This window comes from Lytechinus pictus, chromosome 13 (assembly GCF_037042905.1).
Source record: "Lytechinus pictus isolate F3 Inbred chromosome 13, Lp3.0, whole genome shotgun sequence".
Taxonomy (NCBI): Eukaryota; Metazoa; Echinodermata; class Echinoidea; order Temnopleuroida; family Toxopneustidae; genus Lytechinus; species Lytechinus pictus.
The window spans coordinates 15,835,763-15,857,907 of record NC_087257.1 but is presented as its reverse complement, the minus strand read 5'-3'; the positions used below and the strand labels follow the sequence as shown (position 1 = coordinate 15,857,907).

General features: G+C 36.3%; 1 protein-coding gene across 1 annotated transcript in view; it reads left to right on the top strand.

Annotated features, from left to right (window-relative positions):
- LOC129274094 (integrin alpha-V-like) overlaps positions 1–22,145 on the top strand; it is a 43,647-nt gene that overhangs the window by 14,293 nt on the left and 7,209 nt on the right. The window contains exons 8-28 of the mRNA XM_064108622.1: positions 590–684; positions 2,926–3,032; positions 3,602–3,707; positions 5,685–5,793; positions 6,351–6,454; positions 7,776–7,866; positions 8,577–8,622; positions 8,955–9,059; positions 9,683–9,738; positions 10,293–10,444; positions 11,978–12,106; positions 12,680–12,744; positions 13,531–13,678; positions 14,186–14,269; positions 14,896–14,975; positions 16,273–16,362; positions 16,918–17,002; positions 18,302–18,466; positions 19,368–19,550; positions 20,377–20,487; positions 20,851–20,982. Of these exons, the coding sequence (XP_063964692.1) occupies positions 590–684; positions 2,926–3,032; positions 3,602–3,707; positions 5,685–5,793; positions 6,351–6,454; positions 7,776–7,866; positions 8,577–8,622; positions 8,955–9,059; positions 9,683–9,738; positions 10,293–10,444; positions 11,978–12,106; positions 12,680–12,744; positions 13,531–13,678; positions 14,186–14,269; positions 14,896–14,975; positions 16,273–16,362; positions 16,918–17,002; positions 18,302–18,466; positions 19,368–19,550; positions 20,377–20,487; positions 20,851–20,982 (2,243 nt within the window). The remainder of the gene's footprint in view (positions 1–589; positions 685–2,925; positions 3,033–3,601; positions 3,708–5,684; positions 5,794–6,350; positions 6,455–7,775; positions 7,867–8,576; positions 8,623–8,954; positions 9,060–9,682; positions 9,739–10,292; positions 10,445–11,977; positions 12,107–12,679; positions 12,745–13,530; positions 13,679–14,185; positions 14,270–14,895; positions 14,976–16,272; positions 16,363–16,917; positions 17,003–18,301; positions 18,467–19,367; positions 19,551–20,376; positions 20,488–20,850; positions 20,983–22,145) is intronic.

Here is a 22,145-nt window from a genome sequence, read left to right as displayed (position 1 = left end):
CAGTCACATAAATGGAAATGATATTCCCATTCTTGGTATCTACGTGTGCGTTTGTTAAAAAAAAAAGAAGACAAAAATAATGGACTCGAGAAATGTAACCTGCCTATACAGGGTTAAAAAATACCTTTATACTGTAAATGTAAATAGATCACCACCTTTCTATGCATGTTTTATAATTCCTTCTGAAATATTTGCTGATTTCAGGGCATTTTCAAAGGTGTAAAATATTTTCGGAAACATGTACTGCTATATTAAATTTCAGTATCAATGGGGTTATACATGGGCGGAAATCCCAGGGGGGGGGCGTGTCCCCCCTACTCAAAATAGAAGGGGGGGGCACAATATCAAAATCAAATGTCCCCTACTATTTTTGGTATTTTATGATGGAAATAAATACATCATTCAAAATCGAAATAAACATGTATTTTGGTCCAAATGACCTTCAATTTGGGGGTGATTACCCTTTGTTTGCTTGTCTAATTTTCCAGCCCCTTGTCCCCTACCTTTTGGGGGATATTTCCGCCCCAGGGGTTATATATTCCCTGTATAAGTAAATTTAGAATATATTATTATACCCTCTTTTGCACAGGTCATGCTCTTGCGTTTGGAAATTTCCGAGACGGTCCCTCCTCTGCTTTCGAGGTTGCAGTTGGCGCACCGCGATGGAAGCACGGATTCGCGCGGGTGAGTAGAACAGAATAAGTATAAAGGATAAAGAGTCTTAAAAGAGTATCAAGAGAGTATATTGAAGAGCTTTGTGATATATTGTGAGATGAGTGATATCGCTCGTTTTCAGATGATTTATCATATCAAAATGGGAACTATGGTCAGACCCACCGGGGAAACTTACTCCACTGAGGGCCCCGTTGCATAAAAGTTACTATTATAGTAACTATGCCATCCAATTGTATCTTTCATGAAATCCTTGATTTGATTGGCTGTTTGGTCGTGTTACCATGGTAGTTACCAGCATGACCATTGGAAGGCAAAGTTACCATAATAGAAACGTTTATGCCACGGGACCCAGACTGACAACAGCTCTAATGTTTTTAAGTCGGGTCAACGCCCAAAGGCAAATTTATAAACATGCGTATTGGGGTAGCTCTCTGGAAATGTTCAGTAAACGCCATGAATTTTTGAGGAAAAAGTGGTTTCCTCAAATGATTATCAAGTATACTTTAATCGATGGACCCTAGTTTAGCAGAATAGGATGGGCCCAGGGGCGTCGATCCATTTTTCAGATTGGGGGGGCAAAATCATTAACGTTCCAAAGGCGCTCGATCTTATAAGACATCCATCCACCCCCCCCCCCCCACACACACACACACATATATATATATATATATATATATATATATTATATATGACTCATGAGACACAGACACGTATCTCACCAACAAATTAATGCGAGCGCGAAGCGCGAGCTGATTTTTTTTTAGCATACTGACAGGAAAAGCGTGCCTGTTTAGAGCTGTTTGTAACTCATGAGGATACATATCTCACTACACAGATAGTACGAGTGCCGAAAGTGAGCTGAAATTTCTTTATATTCTGACCTGAAAGCTTGATATTCTAAGCATTTTTGGTACTAATGATTAAGATTGGTATCTAAAAGAAGAATAGATGCGAGCGCGAAGCGCGAGCTGATAATTTTGATATTTCGATCTGAAAAAAATGACAGTTTAATGGAAGTTTTTGATAAAGAACAAGATATATATCCAAGAAAAGGTGATTGCAAATCGAAGCAGGAGTTCTTTTTAAGCTTAAAACTGAAAATGGGACATTTACATTCACCTATTCAATCATGAAAAGTATGGGTTTTTACTACAGAAATGATGCGAGCGCGAAGCGCGAGCTAAAAAAATGTATATTCCAATCTGAAAAGCAGACATTTTGAGCACGATTTTAAATAAAGAACGAGTTGTGTATCTCAATCTCGCTTGCTGAACATTACAATCTTGTTTTTTTTTGGTATATCCGGAATTATTGGGGGGGGGGGGCAAAATGATATGTTTGCCCCCAATATTTTCATTGGTGGGGCGATCGCCCCCCCCCCCCCAGGATCGACGCCTCTGGATGGGCCGACGGAGGGGGGTGGGCCACACTCTTAATTATTTGACAGTTTTCAGACAAGGAATAAAGTTGTGGTAATAATTACAATCCTTCCCCTTGAAGCCACACTGTAAAAACTGTGGTGTTAAAACTGACACCAGTCGGTGTTAATAGAGGACCACACCCCGAGGTGTTAAAATTACACCCTAGAGATTGAACATAACACCAAAGAGTGTACATGTAACAACCAAAGGTGTTGTAATAACATCTATAGGTGTTAAACTAACACCATCAATTTAACACCGGAGTAAAATAACTGGTGTGGTCCTCTATGTACACCGGTTAACACCACAGTTTTTGCTGTGCATGGGCACAATTTTTTTAACATACCTTTGTCTTTTATAAAAAGTTCAAATTTTTCCTCCGAGGGCAACGGGCCCAAAAATATTAGGCATAGCCTATACTTCAAGGTAAGGGTATGATGAGTTATTGATCAAATCAATGCCGTTCAAATGAAACACAGGGGCAAGTAAAAACAATATTTCCCACACACTTTACAATTTCATCCGTTTATCATACTTATAGGAGACTTTAAGTCACAGTTATTCCATAACAATCTCATAAATATATTGTGAATTTTGCTAAAAAATGTTCAATGTTGCATCATCTCCAAATATAATGTTAAATAGCATTTAAAATGCTATTTAAATGCATTTAAATGTGTCCTTGAAGCCATGGACACATTTTTTTAGCATACCTTTTTATTGTCTTTTATACAATGTTCTTTTTTTTCCTCCGAGGGCGACGGGTACAACGGTTGGATCGCCACGGCTTTTATTCCAATTTTCCAACGTTTGTACTTTATACCTTCAGGTATTCTTGTATGACGATTCTCTGATGGAGTATGATCAACTTTATGCCAGTGATTTAGCCACGTATTTTGGTCATGCCTTGGCCGCTTCGGATCTCAATAATGATGGGTAGGTTCTGAGTACTAAATCAAACAGTTTTTCAAGTCGCAATTAAAACGAAACCCAATATAATTATAGACAATGAAATAAATTATTCAGGGGCAGCGCTATACATGATGGAAGTGGACAGGAGTTTGACTTCTATGATTTGTTCATGTAATTAAAAAATAAGAGAGGGAAATAAGAAGAAATATACGAAAAAATAAGGAAAAGGGGAGTTCTGGATCGTTTGAAAATATGACGTGACCTACGACCGTCTTACCCCCCCCCCAAAAAAAAAAAAAGACCCCGGGCGACACCCCTTGAATTTTTCTATGAGAGGCGAGAGAGTATCAAAGAAGTCCCCTTGCAGAAATATTTATGTGTGGTAATAACAAAATATGCTAAACTTATCAAATTGTGTGTGCATTAGACCTTCTAAGTAACTGATCAGTTCCAGAGTACATTATCTTCATAGGAAGATATTAGTGGCACGGGGGCTATGTATACCAGTTTAGAGTGAGAAGGATTTTTTTCATGCGTGTATTCATCACTCCAACTCTCTGATATATATTACTACCAACCTGTTGTCCATGCAGATATGATGATCTCGTTGTCAGCGCACCAATGTTTACAGATGAGGAGAGGTCAATAGACGCTGGGTGGGAGGTTGGCAAAATCTTCATTTACTATAATGATCAACAGGTAACATTCATAAACATTATTTTCTTTCATCTTACTGCGTTCACTGTAAAAACTGTGGTGTTAAAACTGACACCAGTTGGTGTAAATAGAGGACCACACCCCGAGGTGTTAAAATTACACCCTAGAGATTGAACATAACACCAAAGAGTGTAAATGTAACAACCAAAGGTGTTGTAATAACACCTATAGGTGTTAAACTAACACCATCAATTTAACACCGGAGTTAAATAACTGGTGTGGTTCTCTATGTACACCGGTTAACACCACAGTTTTTGCTGTGTTTCATTCATTTGTCATTGCCTTAGCTTATTGTACTTCTGGGCCGATTATGTTTTCTGTGTCGTGATTGCGACAAATTTCAAGTGCGCCCTCTATTAGTCAAAGATTACGGGACCAATTGAATTATTGTTGAAATAAAGTCAAGTCAAGACTGTTTTGTGGTGGTAGTGTGGTACAGATATTTTATTCCAAGAAAAACAGCCTCGCGCCCATACTTCTCAATTCTTCTGGGTTAATGTACTCTGGTTATTACAGTGTATGCAAACATCCTCTAGTAAATCATTGCATATTGTAATTTGAGTCAAACTGACACGGGGAAGACAACCTGCTTCTTCAAAAGCTCAATCTCTTCTGTGCCCTCTTCCCGCCAAATTCGTGCTCTAGCTGGCTTGAAAAGAAAGCCTCCTATACCTATTGGGGGTACATTATTGCTACCCCCAATTGACTCTTGATTGGTCAAGAGATCAACCCAGCCAAGTATATCCAGGGATGCTTAAATGCATACCTGAATACACTTTGAACAATAGCCATTTTTCACCAAACTACAGCAAATTTAAATAGCCTGATGCAACCCAATAGGGGTAGCCAATTTCACATTACAACAAATTTCCCCCCAATTAATGAAATTGCCTGGCAATACATTAATTAAGCGATAAAATAATTCAAACCGCCAATCACAAAATGAAAAAATATAAAAAATAAACATATATGATAACATTTGTTTGCAGGATGGTAATTATGACAAATGGTAATTATGACAATAACTGGTAGTAACCTGGTAGATTAGGCAATAGAATAAATCAAAATACATGTAGCAAATCACAAATATCAAAATATATAGAAACATTTGTTTGCTGTCAACCAAAAAAAATAACTTTTGACGATAACCGGTCATAAAACGAAATGAGCTTGTTGTTGTTCCCCCCTTATGGGGGAGACGACTTCCTGTTACTACTTTTATAGCGCAGAACGAGAGAGATGATTCAGGTTACTATGGATCCCTTTATTTATTCAGCTCGAACGCCGAGGACCATAACATGCATGTACATCTGGTGACTGTACTACTGACTGGTCACCTGGGTGTGTTGAATCCCAAACAAAGATGAATGGGAGTTCTTCATCATTACCAGCATTACCAACACTTATTTTAACTGGTTTTATATGAGCCTATATGGAGAAATGAATAGTACATTGTTAAAAAATACCGTGATTTTACAGAAAAAGAAGATTTTGCAGAAAGCAATAACAGAATCATTCTGTAAATTCATAAAACAGGATTTTTTCTGCAATTTAACAAAACAGGTCTGTCTAAAAAGGGGAAAAGGGTGTTTTATTTAAGGAAATCTTTCAGATTCATACATCAAATACCAATTTCCTGTAAGATTACGCAATCTGGTATAAGATCACAGGTGTTCTCTAGACTCTGCTGCAGGAACTTCTTTTATTTTAAGGATAAATTTTCTAACAGTGTAGTGTGTGGCCTGAAATGTGCAAAATTGTCATGAAAATGAACAGATGATTTGGTCTAAAGATGGCGCTGTTCAAGGTGAGGGTGGCATAATGACTTTAAATTATTCCATCAGCTTTAAGATCACACATGAGCAATATTATCAGTTATGACGGGCCATTATTGATTAACATGACCACCCTTCTCGGTGAACAATGCATGTGTCATGCTTATTACTGTTACTTTTTCAGGGAAGTTTTTCTGTCGATAATGTTGACACCATCATTGGGACCGGTGCAGGATGTCGTTTTGGCTATTCCTTAGCAGCCTTGGGTGATATCAATGGAGACGGTTTTAATGGTAAGATATTTTAATTGTGTATATTCATTCATTTCATGTGATCACTATTTGTTTGTTATTATATTGATTGCTTAAAATACTTAGGTAATCAATTAAATAGTCTAGCTGCTTCTTATTTAGTTCACTTATTATGTATTTCATTATATCTCGGACAGGCCTGTTCATATTCAATTTGTAAGTATTAAAATAAAAATGCAGTATGCAACGCATTTTGCAAATTCGTCTAAACAAACTACCGATGTTTTGATTGAATGGATGTAATTATTATTTGCATGAGTTGACTTCACAGAAGTTATACAGCGGCATATATTAAATACAAATATTAATCATTTTATGAATTATTTGCAACAGAGGGGATATAGTTGTCCTTTTACAGCGAAGGAAAGTATAAAGCTTGGTGATTATTTCATTTCTATTTCCATTATTATGTATAAAAAATATGTCCTATGCACCCCGCCCCCTCTCTGTGTTAATATTATCTGATTCTGGAATAAATTTGATGTAATATATTTTACATTCTTTGTTATCATGAACTGTAATACTTTGATCCATTTCAGATTTGGCGGTGGGGGCGCCCTTCTGTGAAGGTGGTGATGTTGGCAAAGTGTTCATTTACCATGGTACTGGGATAAACTTGCCCCTCAATCTCTCACCACAACAGGTAAACTATTAAATAAATGGGGTTCATAAACTTTTACGCCCCAACACACTCACACACATACCTTGACGCACACACGTACCTCCATATAGCTTTATAGGAACACATACAAATATTAGATCTAATAAATTTCGACTATAAAGTTTTTACGAAATTGAGAAATATGGGTTTGATCTGCAACTTGTAATGAAATTGAAATTGTCATTTTGATGCGTGAATCTGTGTTATGGAGTAGGTTAATGTGCCAGTTAGGGTGATATATTGTAATGAAAATAATGATCATGGTGATGATAAAAAAAGATGATTATAAATTGTATATGAATAGTAGAACTGATAATGATATTGATGTAAAAGTGATAATGATGATAAACTGCTTGCTAGGAGTGACAGTAGCGTTGGAATACTGATATACAGTGCGTCCCACACAAAAAACCCCGAGGTTTAGCGATGATTTATCATAACTTAATCACAAATACAATAGACAAATGACCTACCATTGTAAAGCTTAGAATCTCTTCCTTCAGATGGTATAACATATGAAATTTCTTATCCACGCATGAGTGAGTAAAAACAATTTGAAGAAAGGATAGCAAAAAGTCATTTGGCGGGGGTTATTAAAATTTCAAAAAGAAAATCACATGCCTAAAAGTTTTAATTTCTGCTCTTTAATTTGATAGCTAAATCGAAGAAAATTGTCAAGAAATAACAAAGCTATGTTTCTTCAAAACAATGCTTGTATTTCCATAATTTCATGAAACAGACATGTTTTCACTGGTTTCTCACCTAAGCTATCACACGGTTAACAAAAGACTTTATGCATGGCTGATAGTCAACAAAACGGAATGTCCAGTAAGTTTGAAAGCTATCTGGTAAAACCTCTTCATTTTATGAAATTATTGGTATTCAAGCCTTATTTCATATAAACAGAACTTTGCTACTTCTTGACCGTTTTCTGTACTTGAGGTATCAAATTAAGGAGCAGATATTGAACTTTTTAAAAATGTGATTTTCATTTTGAAACTCAGATACCGCCCGCCAAGTGACTTTTTGGTTTCCTTTCTTCAAATTGTTTTTTCTTACTCATGCATGAATGATAAATAATCTAAGTTATTTTAAATGAAAGAAGAGACTCTCAGCTTTAAAATGATAGGTCATTTGTCTGTTGTATTTGTGATTAAGTTATGACAAATCATCGATAAATCTCGGTTTCTTTTTTTTTTCTGTCACGCACTGTATAGACCAATGGTTGAATTGCTACAACAAGAACGTTAATATTTAGGCATTTCTCTTGTCAAAATAATTTAATATTTTAATGACTTTGTAGATCTTGAATCCTTCAGAACAAGGAACGGATCTGAAGTACTTTGGATTTGTGATATCGGCCGGATATGACATCGATCAGAACGATTACCCAGGTGGGTGTTTCATAAACCTGTTCGTAAGTTAAGAGCGACTTTAAGAACGACTGGTGATCCTTTCTTGTGGTAAATGGTATATTCATTGGCGATGGTTTAGCGCGTAAGAAAGGATCACCAGTCGTTCTTAAAGTCGCTCTTAACTTACGAACAGCTTTATGAAACGGCCCCCAGGTCAGTGGCTTAAATATGAATATGATATCCAATTGAAGGAATGACTGTGTGTTTGTGTTTTTAGAGAAATGTGCCAATCACATATGATGACTTTCGTATTATGGGATCAACGATAAGTGTCACCAAAAAACGTGACCAATCTATAACCTCTTCATCATTTGGTAAACATATCCATTTACCTTGGATTGCAAACTCCCTAGACATGCCACAATAATGATTCAATGTACATGACAAGGTTTACATGTGTGTATTAACTCGAATAAGGGGGGGGGTCGATGTGCGTATGTATGAGATGGTGGACGCATTGAATTAAGTAATCATTTATATGTAAGTATATATGAGCTGATTGATTATTTATCCTCATTGTAGGGTCTACATGGCATGTCATGCAATGAATCATTTACTATTCAATATCTAAGATAACTTTTTGAAGAAAAAAAATGAAGGAAAATGGACGTGAGCATATTCATCTCGGTCCATGTTTCTTTTTCTTTTCTTAAACTTGATGATGTGTTTCACATTTCAACTCTATCTAGATTTTGCCGTTGGCGCTCACGAGTCTCAAACTGCTTTGATATATCGGTAAGCGTTTTACAATTAATGATATGTACTAAAATGAGACGAGTAGTTTGCATTAAAATGTGTCGTTGGTTAATGAATGGCTCCCCTTTGGCAATTGAATTCAAATTCAGCAGAAATGTTTTGAACATGTCACCACAAATTAATATGAAACCCTCCCTAATAGCTGGAATTATGACGGTCTCACTGTTATAAAACTGCCAGTGAAAATTTTTCGTTTTCATTTGTTTTCTATGTGTTATACTAATCTAAACAGGAATGTGGTGCTCATACCTGTCTAACATTTTGTACTCTTCGAATAATTTTGATATTTTTAATTGTGTTATCAAAATTAGGTCGAGAGCCGTGGTGTCGACAAGCGCAGAAATATATGTTGAGGAAAACCCGATAAATCTGGACTTCAAGAACATGACAACTTCAAATGGCATCTCCGTAGCAGGGTACGTCATAATGATAAGGATATCAATTAGAATTCGCAGTTTGTAATTTTCAAATCACTTTTTGAATTTTGTTTTCACATCTTCTGTTATTAAAAGTCAAATTAACCCGCATTTAGAACAGATAGTTTTCATATCGATACGACGTCTGGATACCTGGCGTATCGGATATTTTGAGGTATTATTAAACAATTGGTTAATATATATTAACTGGATATGATTTGATTTCTTTTATGAACAATTGCGCCCATAGGCGGCGGAAGCGGGGGGACGATCCCCCCCCCTAATTTTTTTGTTGATAACTTTTTTTTTTTTTTTTTTTTTTTGCTTGACAAAAAAATTTGGTGGTTGATAACCTTAATTTTTGGCTTCCGCCGCCAATGCTTGCGCCAGTGCGTGAGACTATATATATGTATGTATATATATGTTGCTATAAATCACTTGTCGCATACCGATTCGAACATGTCTAGCTTTTCTACATGTCAATACGAGAGTGATCCACTGTATTATTGCGCTTTGCCCACCCAAAATCCGCATGGCCCATCATCTACCTTAATTTCAAATGTTTTTTTAATAAGTTTATATGACAAATTGACTCTACAGATTCTACCTTTTTTATTACAAAGGTTCCATGTCGTTATCTGCATTCAGTATAGTGGACAAGGGTTACCTGATAACTTGAGTGAGTAGCATAAAACATTTTAAAAAATACGATCAAGAAAATAATTAAAGAACATTTGAATGACTGACGCAGTGGTGAATCCACGGGCGAACAGGAAAGAATGATGCTATATTGGCTGTGCTTTCAACAGTCTGAAAATAATGGTATATTTAACAAAAAAAATTTGCATTTTGCCTTTGGCTGGATTGTTATATGAATCTATATTTCGCCAGATGGTCGAGGATTAGTTAATATCTCAGATTCGCTTCTATTGAAATTTTGATTTCTGAAGCCCAAACATATGTTTTTGCTCACTAATATAGAGACATACGGACGCAAGTTGCCATAGTTGTGGTAGCGATCTGAACATAATTCAAACACAATCCAGTAAAAGGTATTAATACAAATACTTAGATTTTTTCAAACGTGCGCCAATGATTCTTGTTGCAAAAGTGTGATTGTCTGAAACTTTTCTGAGCAAGCATGGAATTCCAACAAGCAATGAAAATGCAAGCTATAATGAAGGTAATAGTAGATTACGAGACTTACATATTTTGTCCTTCTTTCCTCAACAGATTTCATATACGATATCCTCTTGGACTCGTCAAAGCAACTGATCAACCGTCGAACCGCCTTCATCAGTAACAACGTGGCGAGTCTTGATGGCCAGACTTTAAGTGCGTCACTGGGAGGTCGGACATGTGCGACGCACGATGCATATATCCGGGTAAGCCAATTATGTATAGGCCTACTGTAGCCAAACCGGAGGACCAACTGAAAGGTCAAGTCCACCTCAGAAAAATGTTGATTTTAATAAATAGAGAAAAATCAAACTAGCATAAAACTGAAAATCTCATCAAAATCGGATGTAAAATGAGGAAGTTTAAAGTTTCGCTTATTTTTCACAAAACAATTATATGCACAACTCAATGACATGCAAATGAGAGAGTCGATGATGTCCCTCATTCACTATTTCTTTTGTTTTTTATTGTTTGAAATGTAGAATATTTCAGTTTTTACAGATTTGACAATAAGGACCAACTTGACTGAACCATAAAATGTTAAGGCGATGGTAATTCCATGTGTTCAGGGAGGAATGAAACTCTGTTTCAAGAACAATGAGGAGAAAATGGGAATAAATCATATTTCATATAATGAAATACAAAGGAAATAGTGAGTAAGTGATGTCATCAGTCCCCTCATTTGCATACCGACCAGGATGTGCATAGAACTGTTTTGTGAAATTAAGAGAAACTTTAAAATGTCATAACTTTCTTATTTTACATCCGATTTTGATGAAATTTTCAGTGTTATGCTCGTTGGATTTTTCTCTTTTTATTCAAATCAACTTTTCGTTGAGGTGGACTTGTCCTTTAAGAACGACTTAGCTTGTTACTCTTTTTCTAGTGACATGTCATCATCGGTCAGTTTGGAGGCAGTTTTGGTCGATGTGAGTGTGGTATTACACCAGTCGTCGAACTCAAGTGATGTCTTTTTTATCTTTGGTTGTGTGTGTGGGTGGGGGTGTGCGTGTGGGTGTGTGTTAACGGAATTAAATAATGAGGATAGTGATGATGATGGTTATAAACAATGGTGATGATATAAATAAGGATAATTATAAAGATACTAATGTTACTACTAATGCTGGTACTACTATACTGTTAATACTACTACTACTACTACTACTACTACTGCTGCTGCTACTACCACCACTGCCACTACTACCAATACTACTAATACTACCACTACTTCTACTACTACTACTACTATTACTACTACTACTACTACTACTACTACTACTACTACTACTACTGTACTACTATACTGAATTGTTGCTGGGCCCGAAATGCCGATTTTGATAAATAAGTGTTTCCAACATTGTGTTTCCAGCGTGGCCAGCTAATCATCTAGTGTGTATGAAAGAAAATTCACAGTACGACCGATTTGATATTGTTAAGTGATAATTATTAGGAAATATCTGTAGAGAATGGGGTCTTGTATATCATTGGGCGACGTAAATCGTACAAGCCCATACTTATATGCAATATCTAGCTTGTACATCTGGGCTCATACGTAACCTGAATTATTCGAGTCACCACGACCTATTAATGATTATCAATAATTGTGCCCTCATAGTTGCAAAGTCTTATTCGACTACTACTGTCGATGTATTCTTTATCCTGTTCATTTCATGTATGAAAACTAAAGGAAAACGTTACAAACTTCTTAAGCTATGTCATTTTTTTAAATTTCTTGACAGCCTGCAATTGGGGACAAACAGACCCCAATAACTCTTCAGCTTACGCATGGTCTAGGTGAGGCAACTCAATCAAGCTTTGCTGTGCAACCCATTTTGTCCAACCGGGTCACCACAGTCTCTATTAACTCGGTAAGGTGTATTGCTGCATTAAATAAAATAAGGCCTTTCTGAAAAACAATATATGTTTGGGAAATGTTGTTATGTCCTTTTTTTAATTCATCTATTATTAAGGTACCCGTTTTACAAAAGGTTTCTGGTTTAGCTTCTTTATTAATATTATATCAATTTTTGTTCCATGTTCGCTGTTTGCTATGATGTTTTCTTTTTCTCTCTTTTCGCCTTCTAGTTTTAATGAAATTTGCATTTCAATAAATGTATTCTTGTGTGTGTTTTATTCAATTACATTTTTACTCGTATATGCACCATCAGTTCCTTTCAATTTTGGGGGGAATTTCCTTATCCAACCATTGCCGATCTCATTAATTATTATTTATACTTTTATGTTTTATCAATAAACGGAGTGAAGACGCCGGCAAAAGAAATCGAATTAATATGTGATTTGCAATTAGTTAACAATTATCTGTAAATTTTGTAATTAACATTAATTTGTTATAATAAAAACAATTTAAAAAATGAAAATCGAATTAATATTGTTAGTTTCAAAAGCCTTGATAATCTAACTCTTTTCCCTTAAACCTGTAGCTTGTCTTTGCCAGGGATTGTGAGGGCGAAACGTGTTATCCAGATCTCGGTCTTTACACCAATGTGTAAGTTTCTTCTTCAAGAAAAAAATTGTTTTATTTTATCTTTTGTCTTCATTTTCCCTTTTTATTTTAGTTATTTCCGTTTTTACATAAATGTGCGAATAACAATTATGTCACTGCTGCTACCTCAGTTTTATTACTGTTTGTATTATTATCATTTACTTCTTCTTCTCGTCCTTCTCCTCCTCCTCTTCCTCCTTCTTCTTCGATTTTCATCATCATCTCTTTTAATGCTTGACGTTTTCCTTCATTGTCTTCTTTTTTCTTGGGGCTTATTTTCCTTCTACGTCTATCTCTTCTGCTCCACATCCTTGTTGTTCTTTCTTCCCTTCTCCAATCCCCTTTATCGGCTTCCTTCGAAATGTTGTCTTATTTGAATCGTTGTCTTGTTTATATGTATGCCACAATCGTCTCTGTTAGAAACAAGATATGCAAAATTAGTTTTGACCCTTGACTACAGTACTCAATCACTTAAAATAAGGTTTGATAGCAATGCTCATGCTTCATCGAGATTCCCTATACGCCATGAAATGCCATATCTAACATAATTTCCCTTTAATTAACATTTCGAATTCTTTTTTTGTTTATTTATGATACAGGCTTATGTTAAATTATCACGAGATGGCGCAGCTGAAAACCAAAATGCAATTATACAAATCTAACTATATTTCAGTTTGTATTTCATTTTTCTTTTTATAAGTCAATAGTACATCATTTGTTTTAACTTCTATAAACTTTTTATCTACACCCCTCCCATATTAACTCTTCTTTGTCTTCATCGTCGCTCAGTTCGACCACGCAGCTGATGATTGGGAAGGCTGAAACTTTCTTGGTTACGGTCGACGTCATGAATAGTGGGGAAGACGCTTTTCTATCCGTACTCGAGATCATCGAACCTCCGGGTCTATTTTTCGTCAGTGTCCAACGATCGAATACAGTAAGCAGCCAATCGAATTGAATAATTTTAGAAGCTTTTAACTCATATTCATATTTTTTTCATTATAACAAGATTTGTGAAACGGGCAACAATAGTGATAATTATTATTGATATATATAAGACTATGGGAGATTTACACGTATATGGTAGCGCATATCCGCCATGTGAATGAGCTCTATTATGCTTTTCACACTGCGTATATTTTCCTTAACCCACTTCGATTTCACAGTACGTTTTAGCAAAGTTTTGTTATGATTTAGTATCTCGTTACAACGCATCGATTCGGTATGACGCAATAATTATGCAGTCAAACTACTTCAAGTTGTGAATTACATAATTCTACCATTTAGTCTAAAATCACTAATGTTCTTCACCCGTCGTATGTCTGATTAAGACTTGTACATTACATAACAAAATGATATAATACATAAGTGACATTCTTATTTAGTGAAGCTATAAGCAGATGTAAACTCAAAGAGAATTACTTATTTCCTTTCTTATCCATAGGGTACCATTGTGTCATGCTCAAGTTCGTCAACTACAAACAAAAGAACGTGCAATATTGGCAATCCTTTAGGAGCCGGAGACGAGGTAGGATGTTGTCATTAGATGTTTGACGCGGTCGCTTTTTATATAAATCTCTATAAATAAATGTAAAGCAATGTATCATATTTTAATTACACTGACCCTGTCTTGGTTAATTGAACAAAGATCGTATTTTTTTTTCAGATGAAATTAAAACAATATAAAAGTTATTTATGATCTTAGTAAACATCGGAATGACTAGATATACTCAATATAACTAAATATTTAACGAGCTATAGTCATAATAAACACCCTAATATTATCAACAGTTTGTATCCTGAACTGCAATTACAGTTCTTTGCGATTTCTATCCCCGTATCTATTTTGATAATGTAAATAGAGGCCGGGATAACATAATTGCCAACTTTAATATTTATATTTCTATTAAGGAGACTGATTCAAAATTCACCCTTAAGTCGAAATAGGACTCTACATATTTTATAAAGAATTTCACAATAAAAAGATATGGCAATAAATAATTATCAAGAATAATTATGGCACATCAGGTTCTTCCTTTAGAGGACAGCCGATATTTGCACGAATGGTAGCCTTAAGGAGACATAGATGATTTATTGATACGAACAGGAAATGTATTGCTTTTACGATCTTTTGAACTTCTAATTTTCCAACAGATAACTGTAAAACTACAGTATCAGACGGCTACCTATAGTTCTTTCTCTGGTCCTGCTGTCTTGAATTTGACGGCTCGCAGGTATATATTTTTAATGCATCTGGTAACAAGTATAGCATGATGCCAAATTAATTATGTACAGTTTCGTTAAGCAAGTGAAAAACTAAAGAAAAATGAAAATGAAATGCTAAAAATTCATATTTCATTTTTCGAAATAGACATGAAATACTCCGAAAATTTGCTATGCGCAATTGATCGTGGGCCCGGCAGCCGCTGTGCAGTGCCAGATCGACGAGGCTCTATCCCTTCAATCGTTGAACGCCAAACAGGGTAGCAGCAACTCCCATCTTTTAACGTCTTTTGGTCTTACGCGGCCGGGGTTTGAAACCCTGACCTCCCGGTTGTGAGACGGTCGCTCTTCTAACTGAGCCAACACACCGGTGCACAGTGGTGGCGGGGGGGGGGGGGGGAGATGGGGGTACGGAGTGGGGTTTCTCCCGATTCGATTGATAGTTTTGTACATCTTCCTTCAAAAAGATCTGGAATATCACAAGTATGACAAAATAAAGTTGTTTGTGCAGTAGATACATATAACCATGTTCAGACCAAGCTTCTGTATGTTTTAATGAAGATAAACTCCTTTCTTTTACGATTAATCCTACTTGTTTAAAGGGATGGTCCGGGTTGAAAGTATGTATAGCTTAATAAATAGTGTAGAATTCACTGAACAAAATGCCAAAAATTTCATCAAAATCGGATAACAAATAACAAAGTTATTGAATTTTAAAGTTTAGCAATATTTTGTGAAAACAGTCGTCATGAATATTCATTAAGTGGGCTGATGATGTCACATCTCCACTTGTTCTTTTTTTTATTATATGAAATTAGGTTTATTCAATTTTTTTCCTCCAAGAACTAAAAAATTGGATTGAAAGCTGATTTAGTGCACTAGGTATTTATTGCTGCAACTTATTTCATTATAAGGGAGACATATTATTCACACAAATATGAAATAATGAAAAAAAAGTATGATTTTATGTAATAACATAAGAAAACGGAAAGTGGAGATGTGACATCATCAGCCCACCTAATGAATATTCATGACTACTGTTTTCACAAAATATTGCTAAACTTTAAACTTCAATAACTTTATTATTAATTATCCGATTTTGATGGAATTTTTGACGTTTTGCTCAGTGAATTCTACTCTATGTACATGATGTATTAAGATTTAAATATTTTCAGCCCGGACCATCCCTTTAAGAAAAGTCAAGTCATCCAGCATGACCAGGATTACTATACATGTACACTACATATTCATGAATAAGAATAATTACATTTGAAGTCAAGCAAGATAATGATTTCATTTCTTTATTAGTACTGATGCTGAAAAGGCAGGAAGAGATGAAGATAACTTCGCAAGTGTTTCAATCCCAGTCTTTGCATCATCCTCTCTGGTGCTCAGTGGGTAGGTGTCCCCCCTTTTTAAGCTTAGTTCTCACAAATGAGAAACAGATTATTTCTCTTACGAGAATTTCACACTTTCAACGCTGTTGGATAGATGGAGGCCCTTCTTCTCAGCGCACTAAGCTAGAGATCAACCGTATATTATGTCAAATTCTAATATGTCTAACGAAATATTACAATAGCTTAAAATGGGTCTTTTCAACAGAATTCCTTTTAAGCATCTAATCATCGTTAATCTTTATATTTCACAATAGACATTACAATGAGGATTAATGGCGGGTAGTCGCTATAAAAAGCCTTTTTTTACAACAGGTTCCATGCTTACATGGCTATAACATACGTGACACAGATTTTTGCCCGCAGTTCAATCCCGGCCATCTTTTAAAGCTAAAAAGCTTAATTACCAATGATCAAATTCAAAAGTTTATGAAAGGCCTGTTAAGAAAATTGTGTCTTATTAAGACACCCACAACTTCCTAACTATATTTCAACTATCTGTGCTACCATTCAACCTATTTTGTTGTTGTCAATCTGTCGTTTTACTTGCTTATGACAGCAATTCAATTCCAGACACCCTAGTCATTATCGAGGATAGCAATGAAACAGACAGTATTGGGCCACCCATGAGTCACGTGATTCGAGTAAGTAGTATGTTTCAATACTAACTTCCACTGCCGAAAAATGTCGTGCATTGATTAAGATAACTGTGGTTTCTGATGTTTTGACCAAAAATCGAATTGGTTTATTTGGTACTATAAATGAATTCAATTTAGATTTTTGCAGCGTCCTGACGATCAATTAGATTAATCAAGTTAATAGTGGTGGCTTTATGTCCCTTTATAATTAAAATTCAGCCCTTGTATCAAATTAATTTACTAATGGTACCCTTAATTGCTTCCCCTTGACATGGCCATCAACTGAATTAATGGTGCCTCTACGTACCAGTGGATTACCGGTTAAAACCTAAGCTCCCAATGAATTCTTCATGGTGCTCATACTTCTCATTGAATTATCCCTGGCGCCCTTACGTCCCATCGAATCCTTGGTCAGTTGTGGTGTAAACAAGTCCCGCTAAATTTTTCGTTACCCTTAGATGCTTGATAGCGAAGTTGCCTCACAACAGATTGTTCATGGTGCCCTTCTGTCCTTTCGCACTCTCGGTGATCTAAAGCACCTGCATAGCCCGTTCGAATTCCTTGTGGCACCATCAAGCCCTCTTGGATATAGTTTGTGACGATCTTGCGTCCATTCGGTTCTTCGTAGCGCTCTACGTATCATTGGATTCTTAGTGGCCTATTCTCAACTAGAGTATTTGTATCACCCTGGTGTATGATTTAAAGGACCCCTACGTCCTCATGGACCCTTGTAGGCACTCTTACGTGCAACTGGATTCTTTCTAACACCCCTACCTTCCAATGAAATGTTGTAGACACACTAACGTCCCATCGAATCTTCGGTATTTTCTTGGGGGATGGACCCTTAGGGCACATTGTATGTGGCACCCTTAACGCTCATTGGTATATTTGTAGAGCTCTTACGTCCCGTTCATTCTTTGGTGGTGTATTACGTCCGCGAGAATTCGTCATTGCGCCTTTACCTCCCATTCAGTTATAGCATCGTGTAATATCACGTTGAATTCTATCTTCGTATCCCTTTTCACTCACGGGATTATTTTTGGCGCCGGTATAGGTCATTGTTTTTTCATAGCACATTGCGTCCTATTGGACTTTGAATGCTCAAAATGAATAGCGTGAGAATAATTTCACACTCTACATTGAGAGTGTTCACATTTTGGAATCAAAGCGTTTAAATATAGCAGTATGGACTATGATTTCACAGGGTGTTCACCCCACACTGTCGGCCACTCTGTACTCACGCTGAATTCTTTCCAGCAAAGACGTTTTTATCAACTTGCCATATCAATTTTAATCCATTTTCAGTTGCAAAACAACGGCCCCAGTTTCATCGGCCCCTCCACCATCGAGATTCTATGGCCGATCAGACTCCAGGACGGCACGGTCATAATGAGTGTGGCCGACGTCTCCACCGAAACAGACATGCCATGTACTTCTACTCCAAGAATAAACAGCGGCGTTTCAACGGAGGTGAGATACACAAGATCAAAGGCACCTGCAACCCATCAAGTTCATTTCTATTAGTGCATAGTGCTTAATACATCTCTTAATTTGTCTAAGTATCCAAACTGGTATTTTTTAGATATTGTCTGAAAGAATACTGTGTTAGCTCAGTATCCGACGAATTACCAGAAATTACATACCGTTGGATGGCGTCATCGTGTAGTTTTAATGGGGCAATTCGAAAACACCTAATCTTACAAGAACGTCAGGAACATGTGTTAAAGTGAATGAAGACAAGACAGAAATGTTCCAATATTTCAATTGTTGTACCTTTTTTAAACATATTGGATATGACCACACTGTTAAAAAAAATCCTGATTTTACAGAAAAAACAGAAGATTTTGCAAAAAGCAATAACAGAATCATTCTGTAAATTCATAAAACAGGATTTTTTTTCTGCAATTTAACAGAACAGGTCTGTTTAAAAAGGGAAAAGGCTGTTTTATTTAAGGCAATCTGTAAGGTTACATACACCAAATACCAATTTCCTGTAAGATTACACAATCTGGTAAGATTACAGGTGTTCTCGAGACACTGCTGCAGGAACTTCTTTTATTTTAAGGATAAACAGTGCATAAATCAATGCATGATAATATCATCTCTACATGCTGACCACTTTCATAACTTAAGGGGCGTCGCATGAAATTCATGCTCTGTTGCAAATCAAATGAAAATCCTACAAATTAACCGCCAACTTAACCTCTGATTCAAAGCCGAGTTGCAACCCAAATTTCTTGCAAAGCCCAATTTCGCCTGATCATGGACTTATTCTTGATTAGCAGTATAATGTTTCTTATAATGCCCCCATTACTCATTGAAATCATCTCTGATTGCGTTGTGTTGTCTTTCTTTATCGTTTGTCCAACAGAACAACATCACCGAATTTGAAGACGACGTTAGCAATACTACCATCTACACGTTATGGGCCGAGTGCGATTCCCTTCCCGAATGCTTAGTGATCCAGTGCCCTCTGTCTTCCCTTGGCGTCGGGACGGACGCCGCCATCATTATCAGCGTAGAGTCGATGCTGCTGCGTGATACAGTGTTCGCAGTAAGTTACTTCTTTGTCGGACTTCATAGGCCAACTTCTTCTAGATTACTTTGTAACAAAAGTTGTCTATATAGATCGAAAGTTGAGCAAGAATGCAATAACGTTAATGTATCAACAGGGCTCTGTTTGTTTCGAGAAGTTAAGAATTGTGGGTTATCAAAGGCCAGGCGTGGAATTAGTATTACTAATATATCGCTATAAGTAATGCATTTATGGTAATGCATTTATGGTTGAGTACTTCAGAAACCATAGTAGGTGGGAAAACCAAAGTAAAGTACAATCAGCATTTTATTATATCTTGGAATTAAATGCATTGGAACCTCTGTGGCCATTGGCTAAATCGTTGCGGAATAGCGTTCCTGATGACTTAAAGAAAGCGTGTCTCTTTTGAGACTTATGAATCATCTGAATTTTTTTTTTTTTTTTATTATTTTTTTGCACCACGAGCACTCTCCAGAGTGGATTTTGCGCTTTATAAGTCACATTATTACTATCATTATTATCATTGTTGTTGTTGTTGTTGTTGCTGCTGCTGTTATGATCGTTAATATTATTATCACTATTATTATTATTATAATCATTATTATTATCACTATTATCACTATTATTATTATGAGTAGTAGTAGTAGTAGTAGTATTATCATTATTAGAATCAGCTTTATAAGTCATTATTACTACAGTCATTATTATTGTTGTTGCTGCTGCTATTTTGATTATTATTATTATTATCATCTCATCATTATTATTGTCATCATTATTATTATCAGCATTATTTGCAGTGAATTCAACAATGAATGATAATCCCAATACCATTTTTATTTCACAGAAATATTTTCTGCATTACATAGAGGTTGTTTCTACAGCGTCCGTCACGGTCAATGGTACGGTGTATTCTGGTATACCTTATTCCCCACACCCCACTGTTTCACCGCTCGAGGTAAGAACTGGCTTAAAGTCTGTGTATCATGATCACGTTGCCACCAATCATCACAGAATTTCGGGGCTAGCCAAAAGATTTGATTGGATTGGAAATATGACATAACATTCCTGATTGGTTCCTGGTCTGTATTCTCAACAAGATGCGCTTGCAACAATGATCTTGATTGGTCATTGACATTTTACTAGTTGTGCTTATGAATTAACCTTCAAGATTTGTTTTTAACTGCATAATTGAATGATGAATTACTACAACTCACCTTCAGGTACAATTGCATGAAATAGTACATCACATAATTATGAACAAAAACATTTGGTATTTGGAGCTAACATAATTGGACAAGTTTGATTTTTTTTTCTCTAGATCCGGACAGAGATTAGGGTACAGTATGAGAAGCAAAGGGTTATCATCCAGACCACACCTATATGGATCTACATCGTCGCCTCTATATGTGGTCTTCTCCTCCTCATCATTGTCATCGCAATTCTATATAAGGTAATATATAATTGATAGTAATAGTTTTTGTATTATAGCGCTTACTACCACTTTATGATAACGTCTCTGTGAGCTTCCAAAATGACCTACACCGGCTTTATCCCCGCGGCCTTTTTACAGCAACTGAGCATTTCAATGAATGAATCATGACCTTTCTCTATAAACCTTACCTTGGTTTCCCTTGCTGCATGAAATTTACCCCATGGCGGGGATCCGAACCGCTTTCAGACGCTTACATCGGAGATTGTTACCTACTTACATTAATTTTTTCCCCTACATCTTTAAAATGTTTGAATTGCGTTGTTTCAAAAGCTATAATAGGGTCATGTTTTTGTGGCTTGGAGTAAAATAGATTTAGAATTTTAACACGAACTTGACCTCGACCTTTAAAACACTGTATCAATTTGAAATGTTCCAATGATATTTGAATGTTTTTTTTTCTTCGTATTAACAAAAAGGTAGATAGCATGGTTCTCGTAGGACCTTTCAAGAATGCCGAACACTGAAATCCAAATTTGAGTACGAGCACGATCTTCTGCTATTTAATGCTCAAGGGTGTACTAAACACATACCAATGGAGAAAAAAATCCTTTAGATGGGCCGCTTTTAATCTATAAATAAGCCTGATAACGAAATTAGACAATGTTATTGACACGCAATATGAAATCTTACCTGTTTTGGTAAGCCTCTCCTTGCTTCTTCAGACCTTCGTCCTCGTAGATGACGTGGTTGCTTTATTTCCGTGACCTGACCTGATCTTCACTCGGAGGTTACTCGAATTTGACCTTGAGCCCTCTGTCCTCTGAAAAAGAAAAAAAAAGGTCGCATATCTGATCAGTGATGTTATTACGAAATGATGCAATTGTTTCTCAATTGTTTTTAGGTTAACTTTTTCAAACGTGAGAAAATAACCGTTGGGCACAAGGAGCTGCTGAATGACGTCCGAAATGGCAGGCGTACTTACCAGGACGCCGTCCGCGTTTCCCGTATTATAAACCCTCTCTATAATTATGGAGGTAGAATCTTTATGGAATTCGCTCTTCAAGTAGATCAGATGCCATGCCTTATTAGAGGATGGTGGGACATATTGGGCAGCTTTTCATTCATTCCAGTAAAGATTGTTCAATACTGCCGGTGGGGGCGTCTCAACTATGCAGCATAAT